Source organism: Delphinapterus leucas, chromosome 7 (genome assembly GCF_059928025.1).
Source record: "Delphinapterus leucas isolate spDelLeu-1000000601 "Yukka" chromosome 7, BTC_Dleu_Yukka2, whole genome shotgun sequence".
Taxonomy (NCBI): Eukaryota; Metazoa; Chordata; class Mammalia; order Artiodactyla; family Monodontidae; genus Delphinapterus; species Delphinapterus leucas.
In genome coordinates, this window is record NC_143135.1 from 6,058,355 (window position 1) to 6,082,077 (window position 23,723).

Below are 23,723 nucleotides of genomic sequence, written 5' to 3' on the forward strand. Positions count from 1 at the left end.
CATTCACGCCACCCTGTTCCTCATGTTTCCCTGCACAGGCGTCTGACCGCATTCCACAGACCCACTAGACCGAGCTTCCCTGGGACCCACCCTGCACCCCCAGCCCTGGTGACCCCTCCCCGCCCTCACTTCCTGAGCCCTGGCCCTTTAGCACTAATCCTGTCTCCACCTCGCAGGCCTGGGAGCGGCTGGAGAAAGCTGAGCATGAGCGTGAGCTGGCCCTGCGCACGGAGCTGATCCGCCAGGAGAAGCTGGAGCAGCTGGCCGCCCGCTTCGACCGCAAGGCCGCCATGCGGGAGACCTGGCTTAGCGAGAACCAGCGCCTTGTGTCCCAGGTAGGACACGGCGGGGGGCTCTTGGCCTGTCCAGGCAGGTCTGGAGACATGGGAGAGTGAGAGAGAGTGGTGGATAAGGAGCCCTGCGAGGTGGGGAGCTAAAGAAACAAGAACTCCATCACACAGACTTGGAGACCAAGAGCCCGGGAACCAGGGGCCGGAGCGTTGAACAGGAGAAGGGCTGGTGAGACAGGATGGGGTAGGATAGAGAGGACGCTGAGAGCCACCCCGTGGAGTTGGCACCTCGCAGCAGAAGTGCTCCGGGGGTGGGGGGGCAGGGGGTGAGCAGAGCGGCTCCCGGAGCTCCCAGCCCTCCCTCCCTGTCCCCGCCCCAGGACAACTTTGGGCTGGAGCTGGCCGCCGTGGAGGCAGCAGTGCGGAAGCACGAAGCCATCGAGACGGACATCGTGGCCTACAGCGGCCGGGTGCAGGCGGTGGGCGCCGTGGCCGCCGAGCTGGCCGCTGAGCACTACCACGACATCAAGCGCATCGCCGCGCGGCAGAACAACGTGGCGCGGCTCTGGGACTTCTTGCGGCAGATGGTGGCCGCCCGGCGGGAGCGGCTCCTCCTCAACCTGGAGCTGCAGAAGGTGTTCCAGGACCTGCTCTACCTCATGGACTGGATGGAAGAGATGAAGGTACCAGCGGATGCGGAGGTGGGGTCAAGGCGGTCGGGACCATGGGAGTACGAAGGGCACTTCGTTCGCCCATCTGCTCAGCCGAACCTTTGCAGAGGATGTACCAGTCCAGGGCCCTGTCCCCTGTTCAGGTGAACAGAGCAAACAGCTCCCTGTCCTCAGGGGCTCACGTTCCAGGGGGACGAGGCTGATGATCAAACCCGTGGGCCTGTCAGTAAACAGCACAGCAGGTGGGCGTGAAGCCTGTGAGGAAAGGGAGACAGGAGTGCGATGGAGGGGTCCAGGAAGGCCTCTCTGCAAAATGCCATTTAGGCTGAGAGCAGAATGTCCCAAGGAGCCAGCACAGGGAGATCTAAGGAGAGAATGTTTCCAGGCAGAAGGAACAGAAAGGCCCTTGGCCTGCTCACGTGTGGCATGTTCCGGATGAGAAGGGAGGCCGGGGGGTGGGGGTGGGCTGCTGTAAGAACAGGGAGGGGACAGGGGATGAGGTAAGGGAGGAAGCAGCCTGCTCGCTTAGGGCTTACAGGCCTGGTCAGGGAGTTTGGATTTTACTCAGAGTAACATGGAGCATTGAAAGTGATTAGAAGGTTTTGAAAAGGGGGAGAGACATGATTCTGCGTTTTTACATTTTTTTAAATGTCACTTTGACTGCTATTTGAAGAATGGCTGTGGGCAGCCAGAGTGGGAGCAGAGAGAGACCAGTCACAGGCTGTTGCGGTGATCTAGGCGAGAGACAGCGATGTGGATAGGTCTGCAGAGATGCGACGATTGCTGCGGTGCTGGGGACTGAGCCACGACCACAGGAGGGTGGCAGTAATTCTGGTGCTGAGGTGATGAGTCAGAGCGGAGACTCCAGGAGCAGGGTTTAGTAGGAAAGTTATTCGGCAGGAGGGGAGTTGAGTACAAAGAGGCCAGGGTGCCAGGAGAGAACTCAGGGGTCACTATGTGTGCGAGTGAGGGCTGACAGCTGGGAGCATGTGTGCTCACCTGGGTGCAACACCTGGAGCCGCCCCAAGAGGTCGGGATGTGTGGTTGATCCAGGAAGATGGGACGAGGTTAGTGCCTGTGTGTGGCGGGGCAAGAGGCCTGACTGGGAGGGAACCGGGCGGCTCTCAGACGGCCATCGACATGCTGCGTGCGCCCCGCAGGGCCGGCTGCAGTCCCAGGACCTGGGCAAGCATCTGGCTGGAGTGGAGGACCTGCTGCAGCTGCACGAGCTGGTGGAAGCCGACATTGCTGTACAGGCTGAGAGGGTGCGGGCCGTCAGCGCCTCTGCACTGCGCTTCTGCGACCCAGGAAAAGGTGAAAACCGGGAGGGGGAGGAACTGGAGAAAAGGTGGGGGGGGCTGGGAAGGAGAACATTAAGAGCTGAAGCAGCAAGACTGGAAAAACCTGGGGACAGGAAAGATGATGGGTGGACGGTGGGCGACAGAGCTAAGAGAGTGGGGTGGGGGGATTCGTAACTAGGAGTGCACAGGGAGCAGGAGAGGGCTGGACCACAGCTCTTGGCCCTCTGGTGTGACTGTTTCAGAGTACAAACCGTGCGACCCCCAGCTGGTGTTGGAGCGGGTGGCCGCCCTGGAGCAGAACTATGAGTCGCTGTGCAAGTTGGCAGCGGCTCGGCGGGCCCGGCTGGAGGAGTCCCGGCGACTCTGGCGCTTCCTCTGGGAGGTGGGCGAGGCCGAGGCCTGGGTGCGGGAGCAGCAGCACCTGCTGGCCTCAGCAGAAACCGGCCGGGACCTGACCGGCGTCCTCCGCCTGCTCAACAAGCACACAGCCCTGCGAGGCGAGATGAGCGGCCGGCTGGGGCCCCTGAAGCTCACCCTGGAGCAGGGCCAGCAGTTAGTGGCCGAGGGCCACCCCGGGGCGGGCCAGGCCGCCGCCCGCACCGCCGAGCTCCAGGCGCAGTGGGAGAAGCTGGAGGCCCTGGCGGAGGAGCGCGCCCAGCGGCTCGCCCAGGCCGCCAGCCTCTACCAGTTCCAGGCGGACGCAAACGACATGGAGGCCTGGCTGGTGGACGCGCTGCGCCTGGTGTCCAGCCCCGAGCTGGGACATGACGAGTTCTCCACGCAGGCCCTGGCCCGGCAGCATCGGGCCCTGGAGGAAGAGATCCGAGGCCACCGGCCCACCCTGGACACCCTGAGGGAGCAGGCCGCGGCCCTGCCTCCCGTGCTGAGCCGCACGCCTGAGGTGCAGGGCCAGCTGCCCACCCTGGAGAGGCACTACGAGGAGCTGCTGGCCCGCGCGGGGGAGCGCGCACGTGCCCTGGAGGCGGCCCTGGCGCTCTACACCATGCTCAGCGAGGCGGGGGCCTGCGGGCTCTGGGTGGAGGAGAAGGAGCAGTGGCTAAACGGGCTCGCCCTGCCTGAGCGCCTGGAGGACCTGGAGGTCGTGCAGCAAAGGTGGGCCCCGCTCACGCCCCGCCCTCCCGAGTGGCCTTGCGAGTTTGGGGCCAGTGTATAGGGTGGTCCCCATGTGTGTGGTGTATGGCGGGTGCCACCTGCTCTGGCTACATCCTTTGGAGTCTTGCCAGTCGTCTGGTTTCTGCTTTAATGAGAAGCGTTAAATATCCTCAGAAATGGAAACATTATACCGCAAACTCCTATACAGCCATCACCCAAATTCAGTCATCGTCAGTATCTTGCTCTGTTTGATTAGTTGTCCTTTTCAAAAGCAAATCCCCAGTATTAACGTTTCACCTCTGTATTCTCCAGGAGCACAGAAATTTGCAATATGGGTACACTATTTTGTAATTGTGTGTTCAGGCTTAGACTAGCTAAGGCTTTGAAGTTATAAACCTTTTAGACAGAGACACTGGTTAAGCCCTCGTGAAGTAGCTTTATTTGCAGAATAAGAAATCCTAAAATAATTTAGAAATGATGTTTTTCTTATAGAACCACACACAATACCATTATCACATAAAACAAAATTAGCAATTCCTTGATATCACCTACTACTCAATCTTCTTTTTCCTTCTATTGGTTTACTTATTTATTTATTTATTTATTTTTCTTTTTTGGCTGCACCGGGTCTTAGTTGCGGTACTCGGGATCTTTGTTGCAGCATGTGGGATCTTTCGTTGTGGCGCACGGGCTTCTCTCTAGTTCTGGCGTGTGGGTTTTCTCTTTCCAGTTGTGGCGCACGGGCTCAATAGTTGAGGCGCACGGGCTTAGCTGCCCTGTGGCGTGTGGGATCTTAGTTCCCTGACCAGGGATGAAACCCGCGTCCCCTGCATTGGAAGGTGGATGCTTTACCACTGGACCACCAGGGAAGTCCCTACTACTCAATCTCTAGTCAAATTTCCTGGTGGTTTTAAAAATGTAATTAAAGATGTTTTGTTGCTTTTTTCAATATATCCCATGACAGGAGTCAGAAACCCCTATGCCAAATACAGCCTCTGCCTGTTTTTGTAAATAAAGCTTTATTGGAACATAGCCATGCCCATTCATTTGCATGTCATCCCTGTGTCTGCTTTTGCACTAAAACAGCAGAGCTGAATATTCGTGATAAAGACCGAATGGCTCACAAAACCTAAAATATTTATTACGTGGCCCATTTGCAGACTCTGCTCTATGAGAATATGAAATGTTCCAGGAGAAGTTATGCTTCACATCTTTATCACTTACATTTTTTTCATTATCAACTCATTTTTTAACACATATTAGTAAGGTGGGACCCAGGTAGGCAGCTAAGGGGTAAGTCCCAGGAGGAATAAGGGAGGTTCTGCTGAAGGGTGAAGGCCTGTGCCAGGGATTAGTTTGACTTGTTGTCCAGCTGGTCCTCCCCTTTAATTTTTACCATGGTTTTGAGCCACTCTAGAGATGACAGTTTTTCTACTTGTCTGGGGGGAGTTGGGGGCTCCCCCTTGATCCACAGATGCTATGAACCATGTAGGGAAGAGGTGCAGAGACTCCTGTCAATAAGCCTCATGTTGACGGAGAGGAGTTCTCGTGGGCATGCATCTAAGGGAGGTGGACCAGCGCACCGCTGCTTCCCACCGCTCATGCCCAGCTCTTCCACCCCATCAGGTTCGAGACCCTGGAGCCTGAAATGAACGCCCTTGCAGCGCGAATTACTGCTGTGAATGACATCGCAGAGCAGTTGCTGAAGGCCAACCCCCCGGGGAAGGACAGCATTGTCAACACCCAGAAGCAGCTCAACCACAGGTGGGGTGAGAAAGGATGCAGCAGACAGGACGGCAGCTGGAAGAGAGTTCTGTAGGGCATGGGAGAGAGGCTAAAATGAGGAGGGAAAGCCATCTGAAATATGTCGGAGCGGGGTGGTGATGAAAGAGATGGAAGTGGGGTAAAGGTCGTCTGAAGGGGCTGGTGCCTGGACAGGGAGCAGACAAGGAGGAGTCACGGGAAGATGAGTGGGGAGCAGGCTCTCTAAACGGCAGAAGCAGGCGGTAGGTTATACCAAGGGCGAGAGAGCAGGAAGAAGCTTCCCATCTACCTGCACAGGGCGGGAAAGCTGAGCAGCTCCGGACACTCCCTCTGCCCTCAGGTGGCAGCAGTTTCGGTCCCTGGCGGACGGCAAGAAGGCAGCTCTGACGTCAGCCCTGAGCATCCAGAACTACCACTTAGAGTGCACAGAGACCCAGGCCTGGATGAGAGAAAAGACCAAGGTCATCGAGTCCACCCAGGGCCTGGGCAATGACCTGGCCGGGGTGCTGGCGCTGCAGCGTAAGCTGGCCGGCACCGAGAGGGACCTGGAGGCCATCGCTGCCCGGGTGGGCGAACTGACCCGAGAGGCAAATGCCCTGGCTGCTGGCCACCCCGCCCAAGCCCCTGCCATCAGCGCCCGGCTTGGAGAGGTGCAAGCCGGCTGGGAGGACCTCAGGGCCACCATGCGGCGACGAGAGGAGTCGCTGGGTGAGGCGCGGCGGCTGCAGGACTTCCTGCGCAGCTTGGATGACTTCCAGGCCTGGCTCGGCCGCACGCAGACCTCCGTGGCCTCTGAAGAAGGGCCGGCCACCCTGCCTGAGGCAGAGGCCCTCCTGGCCCAACATGCAGCCCTGCGGGGAGAGGTGGAGCGGGCCCGGAGCGAGTACAGCCAGCTTCGGGCCGTGGGTGAGGAGGTGACCCGGGACCAGGCCGATCCCCAGTGCCTCTTCCTACGGCAGCGACTCGAAGCGCTGGGAACCGGCTGGGAGGAGCTGGGCCGCATGTGGGAGAGCCGACAAGGCCGTCTTGCCCAGGCCCACGGCTTCCAGGGGTTCCTGCGGGATGCTCGCCAGGCCGAGGGCGTGCTCAGCAGCCAGGTAAGAGTCTGGGGGGCAAAGTCCCGACCAGGAAAAAGTGGGAGATAGGGACCAAAGGAATGTGAAGGAGTGGTGGATGAGGAGGTAAACGCAGCACATGGAGTAGGTGAGGGAACAGGATGGGCAGGGAGAACACGTTAAAAAAAAAATACGGGGGCTTCCCTGGTGGCACAGTGGTTGAGAGTCCGCCTGCCGATGCAGGGGACGTGGGTTCGTGCCCCGGGCCGGGAAGATCCCACATGCCGCAGAGCGGCGGGGCCCGTGAGCCATGGCCGCTGAGCCTGCGCGTCCGGAGCCTGTGCTCCGCAACGGGAGAGGCCGCAGCAGTGAGAGGCCCGCATACCGCAAAAAAAAAAAAAAAAAAAAAAAGGGAGTAAAAAAAAAAAAAAGATGTAAACATAACTTACCAAAACTGACTAGAGAAGAAATAGAAAACCTGGCTTGTCATATAACAGAAATGGAAGCAGCAGCTATAAATAAGATGGAACAGGACTTGGAGTATTAAAGGCCCTCCAGCCCAGCTCCGTTCTAACTTTCTGAGACTCCCACATAATCAGGCACCATCCCTCCGTCTTCAGAGCCAGAGTCTGCCTGTCCCTACCTGGTTGGCTTCCATGTCTCAGATGGGCCCTTTGGTAGGTTCCTTCTGAGAGGTTGAGAAATGAGCTCGGTATCTCCCTCCCACACAGGAATATGTTTTGTCTCACACGGAGATGCCGGGGACACTCCAGGCTGCTGATGCCGCCATTAAAAAACTGGAAGACTTCATGAGCACCATGGATGCCAACGGTGAGCGGATCCGCGGGCTCCTGGAAGCCGGGCGCCAGCTGGTGTCTGAGGGCAACATCCATGCCGAGAAGATCCAAGAGAAGGCAGACTCCATAGAGAGGAGGTATGATGAGGACAGTGGGCAAATGAGGGTCCCTAAAGGGGACCAGGTGAAAACAGGATGAACATGGCACTCAGACCGACAGATGGGGGTGGGGGGCTGACAAAAAGCAGAGGAGGAAAAACCAAGTGGTCCGAGAGGGATTGAGTCACAGGCGGGGAAGTTCCGCCTCCCCGAAGTCTCCTAGGGTAGCTGGACACTGGGCCTCAGGGTTGCTGGGTTGACTTGTAGCGCTCCCGGAAGGTACTGTCCCCAGAGGAGGAGGACTGAGGGCTTCTAGGTTAGTTAGAGGGTCATAACTCTTTCATAGCAAGTTCAAGGGCTTCACAGGGGCCTGTCATTACAGACACAGGAAGAATCAAGAAGCAGTGCAGCAGCTTTTGGGCCGTCTTCGGGACAACCGAGAGCGGCAGCGTTTCTTACAAGACTGTCACGAGGTGAGGCTCTCAGTCCCCCCTGTCGCCTCTGACGTTCCCTGGCCACCCTTTCCCACAACGCCCTCGCTCTCTGAGCCTGGAGTCAGTCCACTGCAGTGTCACCTGAGCATGTGAATCCCTGCCTGGCTTCTCCCCACATCCCCCACCTCCCCCGACTCACCCTCGCCCCCTTCCCGCTTCCCGCTTCCCTCTCTCTGAAGTGTATTCTGCCCTTCTCCATCCCTGCTCCATGATCGGTCCAGCTGAAACTCTGGATTGACGAGAAGATGCTGACAGCCCAGGACGTGTCCTATGATGAGGCCCGCAACCTGCACACCAAGTGGCAGAAGCACCAGGCGTTCATGGCCGAGCTGGCCGCCAACAAGGACTGGTTGGACAAGGTGGACAAGGTGAGCAATGGGACGGGGGCAGCAAGAAGGAAGCCTTTGGAGCCTCCTCCCTTCAGCGTCCCAGCCGCAGTGCAGGGGAGGGTCCTGGCTTCAGGATCTGGCTTAGAGATCATGGAGCCCTTAGTGCCAAACTTCCAAGGTGGAAAGAAATGGTCTGGGGAGCAAATGTCTTAGGTCAATGGGACAGTGACTCCAGAACTTTGAGAAAAGGCAAATTAGTACGGAGCCAGACTGCAGCTTTGGGTCAGCACGATATCTATTCCTGGTCCAGAGCAGGAGGACACTCTTCAGTGAGGTCATCAAACTTCTCTGAAGGGCCAGGCGGAAAATATCTTAGGCTTTGCCGGCCACGCAGTTTCTGCTGTTATTACTCAACTCTGCGAGTGTGGTGCCAAATCAGCCACAGGGAATACATAAACGAATGAGTGTAGCTGGGTTCCAATAAAACTTTATTTATAAAAACAGGTGGTGGGCCAGATGTGGCCCTCGGGCCACAGTTTGCCAACCTCGTTTTTGAGTCTTGCCCTCCTGGTATTTGGTCTCCCACCCAGCTCTGCCTCAAGAGCTGAGCGCAGGCAAAACTTAATTTCTACTCAGCAAGTATTCCTGGACAACATCCTGTATGCTCAGCACTCTTCTAGGTGCTGCAGGGTATATAAAAAGATGCTTTCCTTCCCTCAAGGGCATGACGGTTGGGAAGAGGAAGAGACCAGTGTGGATCCAGTTTCTCCATTTGCTCAGCAAATATTTACTTTGTGCTACTCTGTACAAGGCCTTGTATTAGGCACTGAGTGGGGAACAAAGGTGATTCCATTGCAGGCTCCACCCTCGAGGAATGACACAGGAGCCAGGATATGAGACATGTACACAAACAGCTAAAGTCAATCCAAAGCAGAATATAACAAATATAATGAGAGAGCCTGATAAAGCCTGGGCACTAAGGAGAGAGGAGATGTGGGAATCCTAGAAGCAGGGGCCAGCGGGGCAGTCCATGAAGGACGAGTAGAATTTGGACAGGCAGAGGTGTTGAGGGAAAGATGTTTCTTGGTAGAGAAACCAGAAACCAGGGGTGTGGAAGTGGGGCACCTGTCCAGGAGCAAGGGCGTAAGTCCTTCTGGCAGGAGCACAGAATGCGTGAAGCGGCCATGGAAGGAAAGGTGGGAAAAGCCTGCCAGGCCGGGTCATGAAAAGCCCCAATCACCACGTAAGGACTGTGCATCGGAGTGGATTGTGCTGACGGTTGGTAAAGTTACCCAGCGGTGCTCTTCATCCTGGCCTGAAGGCAGTGTCTTGGTTTGTGTTCCCCTAGAAGCAAGGCTTCCAGTGCAGGCCACTTCCACGGGAGGTGATCACAGGAATGCCAGTAGCGGGTGGGGAGGTGAGGCGGAGAAGGGAAGGTAGTCAGTGAAGGGTCCACTGCCATGCCAGTTACCCCAGTGGGCACCTGGCACTCAGTCCTCATGGGACACCTGGGCGACGGTGTGGAACATGCATCAGAGTTATCCCAACCAAAGCAAGGACTCCCAGCGTTGGTCCACCAATGCCTTGGCTGTCGCTGGTTGAGGACTGCTTCTGGGGGCATAACTCCCTGGCACTTCCAGGCCACCTTGCGTACAGATCAAGTCACGCTGCCCTCACCTCCCCAGAAACCAAAGTCCTCAAGAAGAAGATCTGGGAGTGGGGAAACCAGGTGAGAGTCACTTGCCATAGTTCAGGTGAGAGGTAATGAGCTGAGAAACACAAAATGATGGCCGATAACACAATAGCACGTGCAATATGACACTGAAAACCACAAGCACCAGGGAACTCAAAATAAGGAGAGAGCGCAGTGGCCTCTTAACTGAGACAAGGTTGTGTTTTGGTTTTTTTTTTGCGGTACGCGGGCCTCTCACTGTTGTGGCCTCTCCTGTTGCGGAGCACAGGCTCCGGACACGCAGGCTCAGCGGCCATGGCTCATGGGCCCAGCAGCTCCGCGGCACGTGGGATCTTCCCGGACCGGGGTACGAACCCGTGTCCCCTGCATCAGCAGGCGGACTCTCAACCACCGCGCCACCAGGGAAGCCCTGAGACGAGGTTTGATGGGACCTTGAGGAAGGAGTAGGGTTTACTCAGCAGTGAGGGTAGGAGAGCTTAAAAAGCTTGGAGAACACCCAAGAACTCGGTAGGATAGCCCTTACTTCAGGTCTCTGCTGCCCTTTAGGTCCCTGTTCTGCTATCGGCTCGTGTTCAGTGGTATCTAATTCTGACACTGACCCCTTCCTTGTCCCACACCCAGGAAGGGCGGGAGCTGACTCTGGAGAAGCCGGAGCTGAAAGCTCTGGTGTGGGAGAAGCTAGACGACCTGCACAGGCGCTGGGACGAGCTGGAGACCACCACCCAGGCCAAAGCCCGCAGCCTCTTTGATGCCAACCGAGCTGAGCTGTTTGCCCAGAGCTGCTCTGCCCTGGAGAGCTGGCTGGAGAGCCTGCAGGCCCAGCTGCACTCCGACGACTATGGCAAAGACCTCACCAGCGTCAACATCCTGCTCAAGAAGCAGCAGGTACGCGGCGGGCCTTTGGTGGGACTGGTGAACAGCAGAAGAAACGAGGGGGGAGTCAGTAGCTCTTGAGATTCACGAGACCATCCTCAGCCCTCGCAGACAGCATCTTCACTGGTATTTCTCAAGGCGACTTCCACGGGCCACCAACGTCAGAATCTCTGGGAGTGTGTGTCAGTCAGAGGAAAGGCGGGAGACAGAAACCACACACAAACTTGAACAAGGAAACTTTAGTGAAAAGAACTACTAACTAATAAAAGAGGGTTACCTGCCAGTGGGGTAAAGAGAACTCCAAAACAGGGATCAGAAAACATTTTTCTGTAAAGGGCCAAATAGTATTTTGAGCTTTGAGGGTCATACAGTCTCTGTCACAACTGTTCAGCTCTGTCCTCCTAGGGTAAAAGCAGCCATAGTCGATGCGTAAAAGACTGGTGTGGCTGTGTGCCAATAAAACTTGATTTACAAAACCCAGCCAGGGGCGGGGTTTGCTGACCCCTGGTCTAAAGAATGCAGGAATAGCACATGTAGGGAGCAGCTACTGCCTCTAGGACTGAGGAGGGGGCACCCAGGAAGGAATGGGATGCCCTCCTCCTACCCCAAGGCTGAGTTTCAGACCTCACTGGTGAAGGCAGAGGCCCGCTGGATGGTGTAGAAATTTGCTGGGGTGTCACAGACCAGAGCAGGTCTGAATCTGGCAGGCCAAGGCTGGCCATCAGGAAGTTGCCACTGAGATGCCAGCAAAACCTGCTGGAGGGTGAGGGCCACCGGGTCTCCTGCACACCGCGGGCAGTTGTACCGTAGGAGCAAGAAGGAAAGCACACTGGAACCGTAGCTAGAAGCCTCCGCCTCGCCTGTGCATCCAGGTGTCCCTCCAGCGCCCTCTACGGACAAGGCCTAGTGTTGCACCAGCTGGCAAAGGAGAAATATTTACAGGGTCCAGTTCCAGTGACTCAAAATGGGCAAAGATGAACTTGGAACTGAGATGGATTGGGGACTGAGAGACAGTAAATTGATAGCTAGCACAGTTCTCACACCCCCTGGATTCTCATATATATTAAAGTTTGAGATCCACTGATGTAGGCCATGAAGAGATACTCTCCCTGGGCTGAGCCCCAGGGATAAGAATTCATGATTGGCTCGATATAGACCAGTGTCTCTGCTGAGTTTGAAGGTGGAGGCACGGTGATAACACCTCCTTCCTCTTCCGGTTGGCAGATGCTGGAAAGGGAGATGGCTGTGCGAGAGAAGGAGGTGGAAGCAATCCAGGCACAGGCAAAAGCTCTGGCCCAGGAAGACCAGGGTGCAGGGGAGGTGGAGAGGACCTCGCGGGCTGTGGAGGAGAAGTTCAGGGCCCTGTGCCAGCCCATGAAGGAGCGTTGCCGGCGCCTGCAAGCCTCTCGCGAGCAGCACCAGTTCCACCGGGATGTGGAGGATGAGATCGTGAGTCTCCGGCGCCTGGGACGGGGCTGTCTTTGGCTCTCTGATCTCCTTCTTGGATGCTGGGGGGAATGCCAGCAGTGCTCTGTTTTCTCTTCCCTTTGGCACTGAAAGTCAACCCTCTAGGGACACCCTCTAGGTCCCTTGGCCCCAGAACCAGGAGCCCTAGAAAACCTTCCCCCAGGAGTCCCCACTATCCAACCCCTAGCTCGGACTTTGCCCTCCGGACCTCCACTAACCCCCACTTTCGTATCCAGTTGTGGGTGACAGAGCGGCTCCCTGTGGCTAGCTCCATGGAGCATGGCAGGGACCTGCCCAGTGTCCAGCTCCTCATGAAGAAAAACCAGGTGAGGCAGAGGCTAAAGGCAGAAGAAAGGGTCCCAAGAGCCTCCCCAGACTTGAAAGTGTGTTTTCTTAAGAACTGGGGTTCCTCTGGCTCCCCCTGGTTGCTGGGTGTAATCCTAGACTTCAGTGGTTCGCCTTTCCTCACCTTGGGAGGGTGGGTTCCCCTGGTGGGAGATCGTGTGGACTGAAGGGGCGTCATGGGCCAGAAAAGAGGGGAGGTGAGAGGACGCAGGGAGGATGAGAAACAATGGTGTGAAGGGGGGCTTGCTGTTGAGTAAGCGTAAGGGGGGATGTAGGATGAGGGGGTCCCTCGGCAAGCCTTTCAGCGTCTCCTCCTCTGTCGCCACGGACAGACCCTGCAGAAGGAGATCCAGGGCCACGAGCCGCGGATCGCGGACCTAACGGAGCGACAGCGCGCTCTGGGTGCGGCGGCAGCAGGCCCGGAGCTGGCTGAGCTACAGGAAATGTGGAAGCGCCTGGGCCACGAGTTGGAGCTTCGAGGGAAGCGACTGGAGGAGGCCCTGCGGGCTCAGCAGTTCTACCGCGACGCCGCGGAGGCAGAGGCCTGGATGGGCGAGCAGGAGTTACACATGATGGGCCAGGAGAAGGCCAAGGTGAGAGCCAGACCAGAGCGCAGGCTACGGCTTTCCTCCCCCCTCCCCCTACTCTCTGCTGCCCCTCTCCCCTCCCCCAGGACGAGCTGAGTGCCCAGGCAGAGGTGAAGAAGCATCAGGTATTGGAACAAGCCCTGGCCGACTACGCCCAGACCATCCACCAGCTGGCAGCCAGCAGCCAAGACATGATTGATCACGAGCACCCAGAGAGGTGAGCATAGCACCTGGACCCCCAGGCCAGTCCCTGGGGGAGAGGGGAGCCAGTTCCAGAAAGGCCCAGAGATTGCAGAGCCTTCCGTACTGCATGTGTACAGGACCATCTAGAAAGCTGGAGAAGCAGGGACTTGGCGAGCAGTTGGGGGGCAGGACTCTCTGGGATAGACTAGGGGTCAGAGCAGTGTGTCCTCCCCTCCCCCGCAGCACGCGCATATCGATCCGCCAAGCCCAGGTGGACAAGCTGTACGCCAGCCTGAAGGAGCTGGCGGGAGAGCGGCGGGAGCGCCTGCACGAGCACCTGCGTCTGTGCCAGCTCCGCCGGGAGCTGGACGACCTGGAGCAGTGGATCCAGGAGCGCGAGGTGGTGGCAGCCTCGCACGAGCTGGGCCAGGACTACGAGCACGTGACTGTGAGTGCGGGGAGGACAGCGGCCACAGGTGGGCTCCAGGAAGGGTAGACTAGCACTTCATCCTGTCCCAGGTAGCATCGGGTGCTATCTGGCTGCCCACCAGGGCCCCTGGGAGACTAGCACTTCATCCTGGGCGGAGCACCAAGGGGCAGGGGTGCAAGACCAGGTCGTGCAGACGCTGTCCTCTGGGTTCTGAGATATTTAATTGGGAGAATCGTGCAGAAAGGAGGACGTGGGGCTGCGCGTAGACGAGGGCCAAAAGGAAATGACCGATCACTGTTTTCCAGCAGAACTCACCAGTACACTGGGGACTTGAGATTCCTCCCCACGGTTTGGGGGTTGGACACTCACTGGTGCCGAAATATGGACCATAGTTAGGGTATCCTTGTCTGAAGACTCAAGGTTCCAAGTACCCCTTTGCTGGGGGCTGGAGGCTGGGCGTGTCAGTCAAATCCAGGGTCAGTGGGAACCAGTTGCTTCTGCTGCCTAACTCGGCCCTGCTGAAGAAATCTACTTTGGCCCATGTGGCCCAGGGAACGAAGTGGGTTCTCAGTCTGGGGTGAAAGGACTTGCCCTGCAAGTCAGGGACCACGTCACAGTGCTGTCCGTGCAACCGCTTCCTCTGCCAGATGCTCCGGGACAAATTCCGAGAGTTCTCCCGGGACACGAGCACGATCGGCCAGGAGCGCGTGGACAGCGCCAACGCCTTGGCCAACGGGCTCATCGCCGGGGGCCACGCCGCCCGGGCCACGGTGGCTGAGTGGAAGGACAGTCTCAACGAGGCCTGGGCTGACCTGCTCGAGCTGCTGGACACGCGGGGTCAGGTGCTGGCAGCTGCACATGAGCTGCAGCGCTTCCTGCACGGTGCACGCCAGGCCCTGGCGCGGGTGCAGCACAAGCAGCAGCAGCTTCCAGACGGGACCGGCCGGGACCTCAACGCTGCCGAGGCCCTGCAGCGCCGGCACTGTGCCTTTGAGCACGACATCCAGGCCCTCAGCGCCCAGGTCTGACTCAAGCATGCGTGGAGGCAGGGGGGAGGGATGAGGGGGCTTAGAGGAGACTCCGTGGGGAACATGGGGAGGCTGGAGGGATCGCATCCTCTGCAGGGCCACGTAGGGATGACGTTAGGATGGTTCCAGGAAACCGTCTCTGGCCAGGGGACATCTAGCCACCCCGTCCACACCTGTAATGACCAGGCTTTTTGAGGGCCCGTGACATTTTCACATGGTCCTGGTGGGTAGAAGGTTCTTCATGGTGTACTAAAATCCATCTGTTGGTCCCACTCAGGTGTTAGACCTACACAAAATAAGCATAGATCCTTCCTGCAGCCATTTAAGCCCAGTCGGCCCCCCACCGAAGTCCCTTCTTCAGGCCGAAATTCTCACTCTAGCAATCTTTGAGGTCCCCCACGAGCTAGACAGGCCTCTGAAAGCTCATCGGCTAGTGACCCTTTTAAAGGGTTGATCCCCAGGTTAAGCCCAGGCCCCCTGGTAAGACCCTATAGGGCAGAGTATGACAGGGCTTACTCTGGACTCCAGCCCTCATCTTTCCCAGCACCTCCCCCCCCCGCCAACTCCTCCCCCTGCTTCTCCGGCTGGTAAAATGGGCAGGAGGTGTTGAGCAGAGGTCAGGACTGAGGAAGGTTGCAGCCCCTCAGAGTCTCCCAACTCTGCCTGATTTTGACCTGGGCCCCGGCAGGCCCAGCAGGTGCAGGATGACGGCCACCGGCTCCAGAAGGCCTACGCCGGAGACAAGGCTGAGGAGATCGGCCGCCACATGCAGGCCGTGGCCGAGGCCTGGGCGCAGCTTCAGGGAAGCTCTGCTGCCCGCCGCCAGCTGCTGCTGGACACCACGGACAAGTTCCGCTTCTTCAAGGCTGTCCGGGAGCTGATGCTGTGGATGGACGGAGTGAACCTGCAGATGGATGCCCAGGAGCGGCCCCGGTGAGGCCCACAGAGCCTGGCGGCCTCCGGGGGTTATGGGCTGGTGGCCGGGATAGGGTTGTGGGCAGCGGGTGATGTGGTCTCCGTGCCCCCAGGGATGTTTCCTCCGCAGACCTGGTCATCAAGAACCACCAAGGCATCAAGGCGGAGATAGAGGCCAGGGCTGACCGCTTCTCCTCTTGCATCGACATGGGACAGGGGCTGCTCGCCAGGAGCCACTACGCGGCTGAGGAGGTGGGTGAGGCCTGGGCGTAGCCGGGCGCCCTCACGGGGGAGGGCTGAATGCTGATTTCTCCTCTGAGTCTTCCTGCTTCCTTTCATTCTTTCTTTGCAGAAACCTTTCACCTTCCCCTTAGTGCTGTTCAGGGATCTCCCCATTTTGTCTTTCTCCCAGAACTGTCTGCCTCTTGAAATCAGAAATCACTGGTTCCCCCATGTGAGACCCCCAGGGACCCTGGCAAGGCCCCTCTGGGTGCTAACTCGCATCTCCCCCACCCCCACCCCGCCCCGACCCAGATCTCAGAGAAGCTGTCTCAGCTTCAGGCACGGCGCCAGGAGACAGCTGACAAGTGGCAGGAGAAGATGGACTGGCTGCAGCTTGGTGAGCCGCTGTAGGAAACTGAGGGCTCCAGGCCCTGGGCGGTGAGGGAGCAGCTGGGGGTCTTGCGCCCGCTCCAGGCCCTGGGCGGTGAGGGAGCGGCTGGGGGTCTTGCACCCTGTAGTTTCCAGAGTAGGTGAGACCAGGAATCTGGGGCGTGGAATTCAAGGCCCCCACCCTTGGCACTGCCTGGCTCTGCCCTAAGCTCCTGCTCTGGGGCAGTGGCTTTCTCTGTGTCCCTGTGCTTGAAGCTGCTGTGGCTATAATACCCTGTCGTTGCCCACCCTGATTTGCCTGCAGTTTTGGAGGTGCTCGTGTTTGGGAGAGACGCAGGTATGGCGGAGGCCTGGCTGTGCAGCCAGGAGCCGTTGGTGCGAAGTGCTGAGCTGGGTTGCACAGTCGATGAAGTCGAGAGCCTCATCAAGCGGCACGAAGCCTTCCAGAAGTCCGCAGTGGCCTGGGAGGAGCGTTTCAGCGCACTGGAGAAGCTCACGGCGGTGAGGGCTACAGGACCCCAGGAGTACCGGGCCCATCCCACTGCCCCAGACTTTGCGCCCTCTCCTGCTTGAAGAAGGCATTTCTTCTCTTGCCATTGCCCCCGCATCTCCCAGATGTAAGCCAAGAGTGCCCTGTTGTCACCTGAACTTTAGGAGCCATCCGTTTCCCTGGGTGGCACTAAGAGACACCATCCCCCCCATAACTCCTAATCCCCACCTTCATCTGGAATTATAGTCTCCATTCTTCCTGTTTCATCAGACTAGAGTTGAGACATTTCAGCTTTCCCCAATGCCTGGGACCTTCCATGCTCTGACCTCAGAATTTTTTGACAGCTGGAGGAGCAGGAGAAGGAGCGGAAAAGAAAGAGGGAGGAAGAGGAACGGAGGAAACAGCCCCCTGCCCCAGAGCCCACAGCCAGTGTGCCTGAAGGGGCCCTGCTGGACAGCCAGACAGCTCCCGATGCTACCTGGGACAGGTGAGAAGTGGGAAACTTCGGGGAGGAAGAGGGGGCTGAGCCAGAGCAACACACAGACTTCACGTTCTCTGTCACCTCTGCCGTTCCAGAGCCCAGCCCCGCCTGCCAGCACCCTCACAGCCAGCCAGCGTGAACGGCGTCTGCACAGATGCGGAAGCCCCACAGGTGACTCCTGCTGCCCCAAGTGCCCCTATCAGAATCTTAGCCCCTCCCCTTGCACATCTGCTTACAGCGTCTTGTCCTTGTAGCCCCTGGTGGAACAACAGAGACTTGAGCAGGGCAGCTTCCCAGAAGGGCCTGTGAGTTTCTCCTGGAGGTGTGGGTATCGATAACTGGGAGATATGGGATGAAATGGGGGTATGAGCTGGGCGGTGGGGACAGCGGGGTCAGGAGAGGGCAGAGACTCAGAGGAAACGTGGAGGTGGCAAGACCAGCTCATGGACTTCCAGCTTCGTGACCTGCAGGCTAGGTGTCTCCCATCTTATCTTTTTTGTTTGTTTGTTTGTTTTTTGCATTACGCGGGCCTCTCACGCTGTGGCCTCTCCCGTTGCGGAGCACGGCTCCGGATGCGCAGGCTCAGCGGCCATGGCTCACGGGCCCAGCCACTCCGCGGCATGTGGGATCCTCCCGGACTGGGACACGAACCCGTGTCCCCTGCATCGGCAGGCGGACTCTCAACCACTGCACCACTGGGGAAGCCCCCATCTTATCTTTTGACATAGACACCATTTTCTTCACAGGGGTCTGGTGCTGGGGACGAGGCCAATGGGCCACGGGGAGAGAAGCCGACCCGGACACGGGGCCCGACCCCTCCTATAATGCCCCAGAGCAGGTCATCCGAGTCAGCCCGGGTCGCCACCTTGCCCACCCGCGGCCCGGAGCTCTCTGCCCAAGAACAGATGGAGGGGCTGCTGTGCCGCAAACAGGAGATGGAGGCCTTTGGCAAGAAGGCCGCCAACAGGTACTGGGTCTGGTCATGTGGTGCCTGCGGCCTCTGCGGCTCCTGCCTTCTGGAGAGGCTTGCCCAGAACCTCTTCCTAGACTGGGGGGGTGGGGGGTAGGACTCAGGAGCAGGTGGGGCCTCAGGTGAGGGCCGGGAGGGTGTAGAGACGATGGGCCTAATGACAGGAGTGGCACTGGGAGTCCCTGGACAGCCAAGCTGTTCCCAGGATGCCTGGCCCCTCAAAGGCCAGTTGGTCACCTGCGTCTCCTCCTCGTCACCTGCACCATGTCTCTCCCAGGTCATGGCAGAACGTGTACTGTGTCCTGCGGCGTGGGAGCCTTGGCTTTTACAAGGATGCTAAGGCAGCCAGTGCAGGAGTGCCGTACCACGGAGAAGTGCCTGTCAGCCTGGCCAGAGCCCAGGGCAGCGTTGCCTTTGATTATCGAAAGCGCAAGCATGTCTTCAAGCTGGGGTAGGAATGGAACGTGCCCTCAGGATGGGAGGGAAGGTCACAGTGATACAAGGCACAGGGGAGCCACTAGGGGACAGAGAGGTCAAGGAGGGAGAGGCGGGGGATCTGGCTGTATTCCACACTAAGGGGAGCCGAAGCACCAAGACGCAGGCCTGTCAAGCTGAAAAGTTATCCTGCCTGGGAGGTCTTGAGGCAGGATGCTGGCGCTCCCCTGTCTCCAGGTACCTCCGGGGGCCTGCCCCTTCCTGCCCCTGGTCCTCGGCAGCCAATCAGGAAGGATGTGCTTTGGCACAGTCCCGGGAATCTGAAGAACGTGCAGAACGTGTCTGATCTGGCTCTGAGGTTCCCGGGCATGTTCTCCAGCCTGGTCTCTGGGTGATAGTGAGCTCTCACCAGCCCTGATCTGGCCAATCAGAGTCTCAGCTCTGCCCTGAAGTTTCTCTCTCTCCCAACAGCTTACAGGATGGGAAAGAATATTTATTCCAGGCCAAGGATGAGGTGAGCTGTCCCTTCTCCTCCCGTGTCCCCCTTCTCTCTGGGAAGGCTTAGAACCTCCAGATGCACATTTCTTTCTTCCCTCGCCTCTCTCTTTTTCCTTGTCTGAAGTGTCTCATCCTTCGATATCAGACAACCCACAATGTGCCAACTGGATGTTTGTGAAGGCCACACCAAAACATGTTCCCTACCTTAAAGGGGTCTTTTTCTTCAGTGAGATGAGGCAGTCATCTCCACCTCCTCCTCTTCCACTTCCCCACTGTGGGCGAGCCAGCCACCCAAGCATAGCATCCTCCAAGCTGACCAGTTGTCTTTCCGCGCCCCACTGCAGGCAGAGATGAGCTCGTGGTTGAGGGTGGTGAATGCAGCCATTGCCACTGTGTCCTCGGCCTCTGGAGAGCCTGAAGAGCCAGCGGTGCCCACTGCCACCCGGGGCATGACCCGGGCCATGACCATGCCCCCAGTATCACCGGTCGGGGCGGAGGGACCTGTCGTACTTCGCAGCAAGGATGGCAGAGAACGAGAGCGAGAAAAGCGCTTCAGCTTCTTCAAGAAGAACAAGTAGTTGGGGGCGAGACTCCCAGGCCAGCTGCCTCCCTCTGTCCAGGAAACTGCCAGGGACCGTTGACAGGGACCACCCTCTTGTCAGGACAACTGCCTGCTGCTAGGGTCTGTTGCCAAGGTCAACCCATCACCAGGAACTGTCTCTGGAGACAAGTCAGTGTCCCCAAGGGCAACCCTTCTCTTCTGCTATTTAATTCCAGACTGGTGGTGGGGCCCAGGCAACCCCCAATTCCACTCTCCCCCTTCTTCCCTCCTCCCCTAGCCTTACGCCTCTATCCCCACCACAGCACAGCACCCTCTCCATAGGCCACGTGGGGAATGGCTGCCCCTGCCTCGGGGTCATTCTCCCGCCACAGCTAGGGCACGCCATCCAGTCCTTGCCCCTGGGGACCAGCCAGGAACCTCTCAGAGCTGAAACAGGACCTGGGGGCAAGATTGCCAGATGACAGGTCAGAGACGCCGAAGCTCCCCCTTCCCATCCTCCCTCATCCTCTGACTCAAGCAGCCCCTCCATCTCCAGCAACTCTCAACAGCTTCTGGGTGTGAGTTGTTCAGGGGCAACCACGGCCTTGAGTCTGGCCAAGGAGGTGATTAAACAGCTCAGCTTCTCTTACTGCCTCTGGGTGTCTTTGCTTTCCTGACCACAAGCCTCTCTGCCCATGCCCCTGTTCCTCCTTCTGGCCCTGGTCTCTTGTGTGTCAGGTTTCCCGCTCTGCCCCCAGCATCCCACCAAGAACCACATTATCCTGTGAGTCTCCTCATTTCCCCATGACAATGACCTCCTCTTTGCTGGGATGACCAATGTCAAACCTCTTTTCAGACCAAAGATGTTCACCATGATATTAACAAGCAGTATTGAGGCAGTGAATGACTGCTTCCCTGGTGCACAAGTTTCTTCACTCGTGATTCTCTCAACTGTTTTCAAGAATGGAAGACAGCCTAGTCTCAGCCACTGCTCAGCCTGACAGTGGAGAGTGGAGCATGTAGGTGGTGATTACTGACTCCCACCTTCTGTCTCAATAGAGAGGACCCCAATAGGGGATCGAGGGAGTTCAGACAGGGATCAGATAAGTAACAGGTTCCCAATCCACTGACCAATAGAATGAGATCACCCTGGGAAGCCACGAGATACATCCTAAGTGTGTAAACGAAAACACAGGAGAATGTATTTTAGATCCAGTGAAGTATAAAAAAAAGGAGCAGGGGGCTTTCCCTCTTGTCTCTGGCTCGGCAACTGGAGGTTTCAGGGCAATAGTATTTGCCTTGGTGGCCTCCTATAGGAAAAGCCTTGTTCTTTCATTGCTTCCCATATACAAACAACCATTTCTTTTTGGGGCTCAGAGGTCTTTCCAGGAAAGCAGCCCCATCTTTAGCATAATCGGCCAAGGGCCCTGGCTGAGCAGACCCTGACTATTATCAGCCGTGACAAAGGGTCAGGTGTGTGCAGGCCCAGAACGTTTCCAAACATGAGATGTGGTAGACCGGATAGTATACAGAATAATTATCCCTTTCTCTTAAGAAGAGCAGATTCAGTATGCCAAAGTAAACATGTGGATAATGTAACTGGAATAATCTGTCGTGGGAGTAAATGGAGTAAATACATCAGCACTACACAGACACCTTCTTTTGTTCTTCAGGTATAACTGTAAAATCTCCACCGTATGAAGGAAGAGAAAATCACACATTGCAGCGTGCTCAGGGAACCTGGGTATTTGTACTCCATGGTGACAAGCCTGTGGGTTGGGAGAGAAAGCAATAAGGGGAGATTTTAGAAGGAAATGTATATGGGCGTGAGGAACCAATGGAGAAGTTATCATTTTAACTTGTAAATAGGGCAGCCAAGTGAAGCAGTCCTGCAGAATGCGGTCAGACATTGTGAATGGAGACGTAATAAAAATATGGTTTGAGCATTTATGAACACATGGTAGCTGAAGCTACCTGAGTCCAGGAATCCTTAAGGACAGGACATAGAAGAGGATAAGCATAAGCATAAGGTCAGGAAGTAAGTCTTGGGAGACACCTTCAGGAATGAGTGGAAGACAGGGAAAGTTCCAGGAAAGATGACAGAATGGAACGGAGTGACGGATATGAGGCAGATTAGAGCACAAAAATACAATAATGCGGGTTCCACAAATCAATGGGGAAATAGGGACAGATAAAAATGGATTAATTATTTAGAGAAAAATGTTTGCGTTCTTACCTAACCCCACCTCCAAGGGTGAACTCTAGATCTGTGCTATCTGGTATGGTAGCCACAGGCCATACGCGGCTACTAGCCACTTGATATGTGGCTAGTCCAAATTGAGATGTGCTGTAAGTGTAAAATGTTTTCCGGAGTTTGAAAACTGAAGAGGAGAAAAAAGAATTTAAAACATCTCAATAATTTTTATACTGATTATATGTTGAAATAGTTTAGCTATATTGGATTTTGAAAATATTAAAGTTAATTTCAACTGTTTCCTCTTATTTCTTAAATGTGTTTACCAGAAAATTTTGTATATGTTGTTCACATTATATTTCTGTTTGGACAGCACTGCTCTAAACGGACTACAGACCTAAATGTGAAAGGTAAAAACATTAATGTTAATAGAAGAAAATGTAGGAGAATATATTTGTGACTCAGGGGGATGGAAAAGGACATTTTATACAAAACTTCAAAAGCACAAACTTTAAGACAAAAATTGATTAAGTTGATCACATAAAAAAATTAAGGATTTCGGGCTTCCCTGGTGGCGCAGTGGTTGAGAGTCCGCCTGCCGATGTAGGGGACACGGGTTCGTGCCCCGGTCCGGGAAGATCCCACATGCCGCGGAGCGGCTGGGCCTGTGAGCCATGGCCGCTGAGCCTGCACGTCCGGAGGCTGTGCCCCGCAACGGGAGAGGCCACAACAGTGAGAGGCCCACGTACTGCAAAAAAAAAAAAAAAAAAAAAGTAAGGATTTCTGTTCAGTGAAGGAAGGACTCCATGGACAAAGTTAATAATTTGGTGGAATGAGAGAAGATATTTGAAACCAATAAGAGATTAATATCTAGAACATACAAGAAAATCCTGCAAACAAAAAGGAGACTGTAACCTGACAAGAAACATGGGGAAAAGATACGAATAGGGAAGTTACAGAAGAGTCAACCTCCCACACTTCAGAGAAATAAGAGATGCTTAGAATCATTAGTAATCAGAGAAATGCAAATTAAAGCAACAATGATATACCACTTTATACCTATTATACTGCCCAAAATTAGACAACTGGATAATGGCAAACATTGGCAGAGACACTGAGATGCAGGGCCCCTCAGGTGGGAGGGTAGACTGGTTTCCAGAGGACAACCTGGCACTACTCGGACAAGTTAGTTCCAAGTATACCCTATGACCCAACAACCCAGCAATCCCACCCCTGGGCTTATCTCCCCTCAAATTCTCACACCAAACCATTAGGGCGCTCAGAATTAACATAAGGATGTCCACTGCAACCTTGTTTATAGCAACACTAAGGAGTTGGGAGGCAACCTGAGTGTGCTATGCTGGGATATGGATTAGGCAAAACATGGTGGCTGCACACTGTGGAGTATTACTCAGTAGTTAGACACCACACAGTAACTTAGTGCTTAGTGAAAAGAGAAACAGTGAGCTATACAACACAATTTACATAAACATTCGCAAAATTAATTAACCCAAATGAACAATGGGCGGGCTTTGTCTATATCCATATTAGGAAAAACCAAATGTAAAGAGGGATACTTGGGACAATCTAGGAAAATTTTAAATATAAATATTAGATGAAATTAGCATAGCATAGAGCTGATGCTTTAGAGGCAGTTAGTGAAAACCTTACAGGCGAATGACATTATGTCTGGGGTTTGCCTTAAAAAACTCCAGCCCACCCACCCACCCACACAAAAAGTAGAGGGGCTACACAAAATAAGATCAGCAAAATGCTGATAACTGTCAATGCTGAGTAAGGGGTCCACAGGAGTGCATAATATTCTCTATTTGTGCCTTTTTGTAATTTTCCACAATAAAACTTTTTTTAAAGGGAAAAAGTAAATGTGCACTAAAAGGACACGTCTTGTAGAAAACAAACTTACGGTTACCAAAGGGGAAGGTGGGGGAGGGATAAATTAGGAGTTTGGGATTAGCAGATGCAAACTACTGTATATAAAATAGATAAACAGCAAGGTTCTACTGTATAGCACGGGGAACTATATTCAATATCCTATAATAACCTATAAT

The 23,723-nt window shown here is 55.8% G+C and overlaps 1 protein-coding gene across 8 annotated transcripts in view; it reads left to right on the plus strand.

Annotated features, from left to right (window-relative positions):
- Positions 1 to 23,723, plus strand: part of SPTBN2 (spectrin beta, non-erythrocytic 2) — a 42,877-nt gene that overhangs the window by 17,892 nt on the left and 1,262 nt on the right. For 4 of the 8 annotated variants that reach the window (XM_089914437.1, XM_022591341.3, XM_022591337.3 and 1 more), the window contains 27 exons: positions 177 to 335; positions 671 to 973; positions 2,122 to 2,275; positions 2,505 to 3,375; positions 5,002 to 5,139; positions 5,480 to 6,236; positions 6,926 to 7,128; positions 7,472 to 7,562; positions 7,805 to 7,951; positions 10,227 to 10,490; positions 11,703 to 11,927; positions 12,182 to 12,271; positions 12,623 to 12,883; positions 12,964 to 13,094; positions 13,304 to 13,508; positions 14,138 to 14,512; positions 15,207 to 15,451; positions 15,547 to 15,685; positions 15,968 to 16,052; positions 16,350 to 16,546; positions 16,880 to 17,022; positions 17,112 to 17,187; positions 17,271 to 17,321; positions 17,763 to 17,983; positions 18,264 to 18,437; positions 18,893 to 18,935; positions 19,264 to 20,106. In XM_089914437.1, the coding sequence (XP_089770563.1) occupies positions 177 to 335; positions 671 to 973; positions 2,122 to 2,275; positions 2,505 to 3,375; positions 5,002 to 5,139; positions 5,480 to 6,236; positions 6,926 to 7,128; positions 7,472 to 7,562; positions 7,805 to 7,951; positions 10,227 to 10,490; positions 11,703 to 11,927; positions 12,182 to 12,271; positions 12,623 to 12,883; positions 12,964 to 13,094; positions 13,304 to 13,508; positions 14,138 to 14,512; positions 15,207 to 15,451; positions 15,547 to 15,685; positions 15,968 to 16,052; positions 16,350 to 16,546; positions 16,880 to 17,022; positions 17,112 to 17,187; positions 17,271 to 17,321; positions 17,763 to 17,983; positions 18,264 to 18,437; positions 18,893 to 18,935; positions 19,264 to 19,497 (5,982 nt within the window). In that variant the 3' untranslated portion in view covers positions 19,498 to 20,106. The other 4 variants (XM_089914432.1, XM_089914434.1, XM_089914433.1 and 1 more) reach the window with 4 other exon arrangements.